This window comes from Lupinus angustifolius, chromosome LG03 (assembly GCF_001865875.1).
Source record: "Lupinus angustifolius cultivar Tanjil chromosome LG03, LupAngTanjil_v1.0, whole genome shotgun sequence".
In the NCBI taxonomy this organism is placed as follows: domain Eukaryota; kingdom Viridiplantae; phylum Streptophyta; class Magnoliopsida; order Fabales; family Fabaceae; genus Lupinus; species Lupinus angustifolius.
In genome coordinates this window covers 3,816,898-3,823,954 of record NC_032011.1, presented here as the reverse complement: position 1 = coordinate 3,823,954, position 7,057 = coordinate 3,816,898, and the positions used below count along the sequence as shown (strand labels likewise).

The following is a 7,057-nucleotide window of genomic DNA, read 5'->3' as shown; positions in this document are numbered from 1 at the left end:
AACTTTATTAATGAATAAACAAAATTATAAATAGGCAGATTTGCCTTGCTGAAAAGATATAGATAAGATATAATTCAAAAAATTGAAATTTGAAGATATAATCCTAACTAACATAATCCTAACAAGCCTAATCTAATTTGATCTAATCAAAATCTAATCAATTTCTTTGTTGAAGATTTGAATTTGAATTAGCCTTGAAGATTCCTCGAATTAATCATAGAATTTCCTTGCTTGAGTAGACTTGATCATCTTCTCTTCATCCCTTAAGTATAGCCACAAGTTGGTTCTGAAATTGTTGCATTGTTTCTATTTTCATGTCACCTTGTTTATGCTACACCACTTAACCACTATTATGCCAAATTACAAGGAAATAAATAATTTCCCAATCCCCAAAATACATCAAATTAAATACTAAAATACTTGAATGAAAAATAAACATAAATCCTAAGACTACATGAGAATTAAATTCTCATTTATTAATAACAATGCAAATAAAATAAACATAACTATGCTATGAATTCTTCACAAGAACATGGCCTCCAAGAAATCATAGGTCGCCCCCCTTGATTTACATCACATTGTTGATTATAAGTAAATTAATTTAGTTGCAAAAAAATTAATTAATGTTGTTAATTATCTTGTCAGCCATGAGAAAATCATAAAAAACAGGGGTCACGGGTACAAAGGCCCAAGATATTACCTATTACCTATAAACATATGGCCCAGAACCTTTGGGCGTTAATTCTAATGATATAAATAAATAAATAAATGTTCTATTATACGTACCCACCTAAATCCTGTGATGGTTCCATATTCTTTGAAGTTGCAATTCATGTGTTTTGAAGGGTCGTTTGAGAATTGAGACTTCTTCCTGTCACCATTAAAACGGGGAGAAGGACATCTTGCCCAACAAAATACTTCATATAATAAAATATCCCACAAAAATACATGTTTATTAGAGAAAAATCATTGCCCAATTTACAGGTCCAGATCAAAGATGGAAGGCTAGAATCCTAGATGATCATAATTCAAATGCCATATTCTGTTGGTAAATTTATTTTCTAAATCTAGATGGCATCAACCCATATATTTAATTATAGTTTATCTGACTTTTTGGATGAGATGTTACCAATGAGACATTAATATAATAGTGTGAGACCTCATTATTTTTTTTTGTATCATACTAAGTCAATAATAATTTGATTCCTATAAACGATACTTATTAATATTGACAATTATTAGTTGATTACATAACGATAGTAACCTTGATTATAAAAAAAGAAATGTTTGAATCTTTGGATAAGCAGTTGTTTTCAATTTCTGCTCTGACCAACTTTCAGGCCAATAACCTAATTCCTATCAGAAAATCTTAAATGCAGCTAAAAACTGAAGCAGATCAACAAGTTTGAGGTTAAGAAACCAATAAACTTGCTATTGCTAGAAGTCAAGAGTAAAATGGAGCATGAAATACCCAAAAGAGGTTAAGAATTCATGTTTACAAGTTTGACACTAAGCATGAAATATTTTATGATATTATGCAAAACGTGTCAAAGTTGAAAAGTTTACCAAATGAGACTCGCTTTTTCTCCATTCAGTATCTGTTTCAAGGAAAGGGTGCTAGCAACTAGTAACTAGCAAGTAGCAACAAGGAAACCACACTTAATTAACAAACTCAATTGAAATTCAATCCACTTTTCCTTGGACATTATCATCAATGTTCATCCAAGGGACTTTTCAGGAGCATTAGATAACTTTTTTCACTTGGCAATTTGTTCCACTAATGGTAGATCATTTCTATAATGACAATTCTGAACATTGACCATTAAATGTAGATTGGTCACTCTCATATTCAATATTCGTAAATAAAAAAAATTTATTTCAACATGATTGATCATATGGGAAGGCAATTGTTGGAAATTTCAAATGTGAGTAAGATAGTTGTATAAAACTTACATTACAAATAAATGAAGTTAAACAACCTGAAAACTCATAGGTCAATATCTTAAATTTTTTGATTAATATTTGATGTCAAAATCATTTATATTTTAACTTCTTGAATTGATATACTAATGTCATAATGTATGAAACTCATTTTATTATATCTTGACTACATATAAAACTCATTTTCTATGAAGAAGTGACCGTTGTGTAACTCCAAAATATTATCAGAACTCCTATAGTACTTGACTATTGAATTAATGAACAAAGAAACAAATGTAACCTAGGCAGTTACTTAAAAATGGCACTTCAAAAAGAAAATTACTTAAAATATTATAATTTTAAAACAATAAATTAGTATTTATTTTTGGAGTGACCTCGAAATCACATTAGAAGATGTTTCCGTTAAATGAAATAGATGCCACCTTCACAATTTTTTTTTAATTCAAGCAAAAAACCACAAAATTGTTTAGAGAAATAGATGCTCTCTTGCACTTAAAACAAGCAAAAAGTGTAGAAAACAATGAAGAATTAGAACGTTACTTTGCTCAGTCTGCTGTCCCCATCTATAAAAGCTAGGTTAAACCCAATGGGCCCCTGCATAAAACCATAAAATATTCCATTTCCTTTCCGCTCACTAATTAATACTTGAAAATAGAATATATATTTACAGATATTATAAAGTTTTTTATATTATTATTATTACTTTTTAATTATCATTATTGATTCATTGATAAAAATAATGCAATCGAATAATAGATATATACTAACTGTTTATAAATATCGGTAGATAGATATTTTACTCTTAATAGTTTTTGCCTATAAATATCTCCAAACCCATCATCTTTCCGTTTTTATAATAACGTTTTCCCCTTATATATACTCATTAGAAGAAGAACTTGGATAGCACCTTTTGCATTTCAGCACCACCTTCTTCTTCTTCTTCTCACTTTCATTCTCCATAACTTGGAAACATAAACTTGTCCATATTATGGATCACCGAACACTATTATTTTCATTCTTATTAACACTCCATCTATCAGGTAATTATAGAGTTACAAAAATTTCATACTTTTTCCAGTGTTAACAGAAATCGAATCATCTACCTTTTATTCATTCTTGCACATAGCGGAATTTTACAACTAGACCAATAGTATACAACATAATTCTAATATTGTATTTTTTTTGAATGCAGGAGTAATTTCAACAACATTCAATATAGTTAACAAATGCGAGTACACAGTGTGGCCAGGGATTCTTTCAAACGCAGGAGTTCCACCTCTTTCAACCACCGGTTTCGTTCTTCAAACCGGTGAATCAACCACCATAACCGCTCCAACCTCTTGGGGTGGCCGTTTCTGGGGCCGAACCCACTGTTCCCAAGACTCCACCACCGGAAAATTTTCATGTGTCACAGGTGATTGCGGCTCTGGAAAACTCGAATGCTCCGGCAACGGTGCAACACCTCCGGCAACGTTAGCTGAGTTCACCTTAGACGGTGCCGGTGGCCTAGACTTCTTCGACGTTAGTTTAGTCGACGGTTACAACGTTGCTATGTTGGTGGTCCCAGACGGTGGTTCTTCTGCTGGTAACTGTGGTAGTACCGGTTGTATTGGGGATTTGAACGGCGCGTGTCCTTCAGAGCTTAAGGTTATGAGCGTGGAGGGGGATGAGGGTGTTGTCGCGTGTAAGAGCGCGTGTGAGGCGTTTGGGTCGGAGGAGTATTGTTGTAGTGGCGCGTATGGTACACCCGATACTTGTAAGCCTTCATCTTACTCGCAGGTGTTCAAGACTGCTTGCCCACGCGCGTATAGCTATGCGTATGATGATAAAACGAGTACGTTTACGTGCGAAAGTGCGGATTATACTATTACCTTTTGCCCTGTTCCTAACACCAGGTTAGTCAGAAACTCAGAATTATTTACCTCTATAAATGTGCACTTTATTAACGGTTATAAATTAAAGGATGGTTACTGTTACCAATGTTGATAAATATATATAAATCTGTAATATAATAATGTAGCTTGGGAATATGCGAACGTTGAGTGCGGCCGAAAAGTGAATTATTAGATTCTTTTTCTGGTGGTTCTCAGAATTATTAGATTCTTAAATCTTGAGCAATTATGGATATAATAGATCATCCCCTTATTTTAATAGGGAATGCGTATATTGTTAATAGTATCTAGTGTAAATAAAGGTATATTTTGGAGTATGGCACTAATTTTTGTGTGAATCTATGCCCCATAAATATAAAGATTATTTATTATTCATTTATTATGTATCTACTATCTACATAATACTGAAAACTAGAGTAATATAGGATTATCACCTGTAACATTTACTGTTCTGTGGATAGTCAATTTAGTGTATTAATTTGTGCACATGGGGTTTTCTCAAAATTGAGTAAAGCACACATGCCAAAACCTAACGTTACACAACACTATTAGTGGTATATTAGTACTAAAATAAGCCAAATGCTTCCCACGCCTTATTTTGTTACCTAACACCACTCACAAGTCACATAATATAAATGACAGAATAGGATATGAATAATCACTTTAACTGTGTGAGTCTCCTCTCCTAATAAGTGTCATTCTCCTGAATTGAATTTTTAATTTATTACAATGCATGAAGATATAGTGTGACCAAATGATTAAATTTGTGTGAATATCAAATAGTACTTATTTACTCCTCTATTTTTTTCAGTCAGAAAGAGTCACAGGGGCAAAACACAAACCATGAGAGTTCATCAAATTCAACAACCTCAACCCTAGTTGACAATGGCACAATGGAGTATGTAGGTGCTGCAGATCAAAGTGAAATATCATGGGCCACGTGTGTCCACGTGTTCCAATCTCAAGCCATCTCTGGCATTATCAGTATCACTACGCTTCTTTGGCACCTGTGCCTGCTTTTCTAACTACTCAATTTTCACATGGGTCAGATCCATTATGAGCTTCAATGCACATGTCCACGTTCATGGGCCTAAAGTTTGTGGTGGGAAATATCACATGTTGGTCCATCTTTCAAGCAACTACATGACTTTCCTTATCTTTTAATTTACTCAAAATATCTCAGTGTTTAGGATATTTTGGTGGTAGAAGACCCCACTTAGCAATACTACATTATTTATTATTTATACATAAGCAATTAATGTAGGGTATTAGATAAGGTAGTAAGGGAAATTCTAGTTTTTATCTTCCCTTTTTTAATTTTAGGCCTGTTATTGATTGTTTTTATTCTTTAGATCAATAGGTATACTACTATTGATTTTTTTGTATTGTGGGTGATATGTAATTCATTTATTGGTTCGAAGGTGTATAATTGTACAACAGAATGTTGAGTACCAAAGGAAATGGATTCTTATATTACTTATGAGCAGCATTAAGCCTATTCACATGCAGAAGCTATTTTATGTATTTTGTATATGCCTTTATGCATTGTCATCTACTTTTAAGGGTCCGTTCTAATAACTAACAGCCACAATAGAGTGGTGTGCTCCTTGCCACGTTCATAAATGGTATTTAGGTATAGCAAAAAGTGATGAATGCAGAATGTCATGCAACCAAGCATTTGTTAATGGTTCAACTTTTTTATACATAAAAAATAATTGCTTAATGTTTATTTAGTAGATTATATAATTTTTGTTGAGTTTTGTTATATACATATAGGATTTTTAAAATTGTTAACATCTATTTACAATTTTAATTTTTTATATACACATTTCAAAATATACATGGAAAACTTCAAAAACATATTATTTGTTATCCAACAAATTGATATACAAGAAAAGTTATTAATCTATATTTGTTGGCTCGCCTAACCTATTTTATCCCATAGTGTTGTTGGTGGGTCTCCTACATCTTATCCTCCCTTGTCAACTTGATGTCTCATATTGTTATAGGTTAGGGTTGAAATTCTTTCTTTCAATTAAAAGAGTTTTACAAATTCAACTTGACATGGACTAGAAAATAATTTACTCATGGTTGAAAATTCACGCCAATAACCAACAAGATGTTAGTCCACTGAAGTAAGGACTCACTTGATCCCCAAATAGATAAAAGTTCGATTTATGAGAATGACACTTATATTGGATATTGACGAGATTATTTACTTACCCAGAAGGGTGATGGGATACTCATGTTATACCCAAAAAATTCACACCAGCAAGGTTTTTGGGGAGGTCGATGGAATTGGTTGGTTGATAGGGACATCAAGCATGCTTTAAAGTTGTAGTAAAACTACAGCAACCTTTTTGTTGTTGGTGTGTTTGAATTCAATGATCCACCATTGGATCTTTCTTATTCAGCGCCCTATTCGAGTAAAGTCAAACACTGGATATTGAGGTAAAATTTGATTTGTGTTATATATGAAAAAGTAGATGTGGGGAATAATTTGAGTAAAGTTCAGTGACAAGATAAGTTAGCCATCAAAGTCTCAACATGTGTACTTTGATCCCTTCTAGTTGTTTTCTTCATGATAATGCTTAGTTGTCTTTATAAATTGGAACATCACTTATTCTCCTAATATATTTTTTCTATTTTTATTATATTGAAATTAGTTGCTGATAAAAAAAAATGTGTACTTCGATTTGTGTAGTACTGGACATCCATGTGAGCCAAACTTGGTCTCAAAAGCTAACCAGGGTTAAAAGTGTAATTCAGTATGCAAAATTCCTACTTGGCAAGACAAGAGAGGGTAAATTTGTACAATCTTATGCCCATAACTGGGAAAACTTTTTTTTGGGAAGAAAAGTAGCTTAGGTATTGTTCAGAAGCTTGCTCTTTAAATAGAACAAGATAGTTATAGCTTACCAATGAAAATATGTGCAACAATACTAATATGGTATTATTGTTGAAAAATAGTATTACAAACACCTATCAAATTGCGCACAAGTGTCCTATTTCCATGTATGAACATGCAACCACCACGTAAATTTTGATTATATTCATTTTGGAATCAATTATTTACACCAGACACTTCCATATATTGAATTATAATATAGGAAGGGATCCGTATGCAAATGGCAGCGAGTATACAAGAGTTATGCTCATCAACCAAGTAACCAATATCTTCCAATGGAATTGGTATAGGTTCACTGATTATGGAGTGATTCAGG

The 7,057-nt window shown here is 32.6% G+C and overlaps 1 protein-coding gene across 1 annotated transcript; it reads left to right on the top strand.

Moving 5' to 3' along the window:
• On the top strand, positions 2,846-5,314 carry LOC109343135 (thaumatin-like protein 1b). Its single transcript, XM_019581293.1, has 3 exons — positions 2,846-2,981; positions 3,134-3,836; positions 4,645-5,314. The coding sequence occupies exons 1-3, from the start codon at positions 2,930-2,932 to the stop codon at positions 4,856-4,858; spliced, it is 969 nt and encodes a 322-aa protein (XP_019436838.1). The 5' UTR covers positions 2,846-2,929; the 3' UTR covers positions 4,859-5,314.

Coding starts and splice junctions, on each gene's coding strand:
- LOC109343135 (XM_019581293.1), top strand. CDS start 2,930: ATGGATCACCGAACACTATTATTTTCATTCTTATTAACACTCCATCTA. Junction 2,982..3,133: donor ATTAACACTCCATCTATCAG/GTAATTATAGAG, acceptor TTTTGAATGCAG/GAGTAATTTCAACAACATTC. Junction 3,837..4,644: donor TGCCCTGTTCCTAACACCAG/GTTAGTCAGAAA, acceptor TATTTTTTTCAG/TCAGAAAGAGTCACAGGGGC.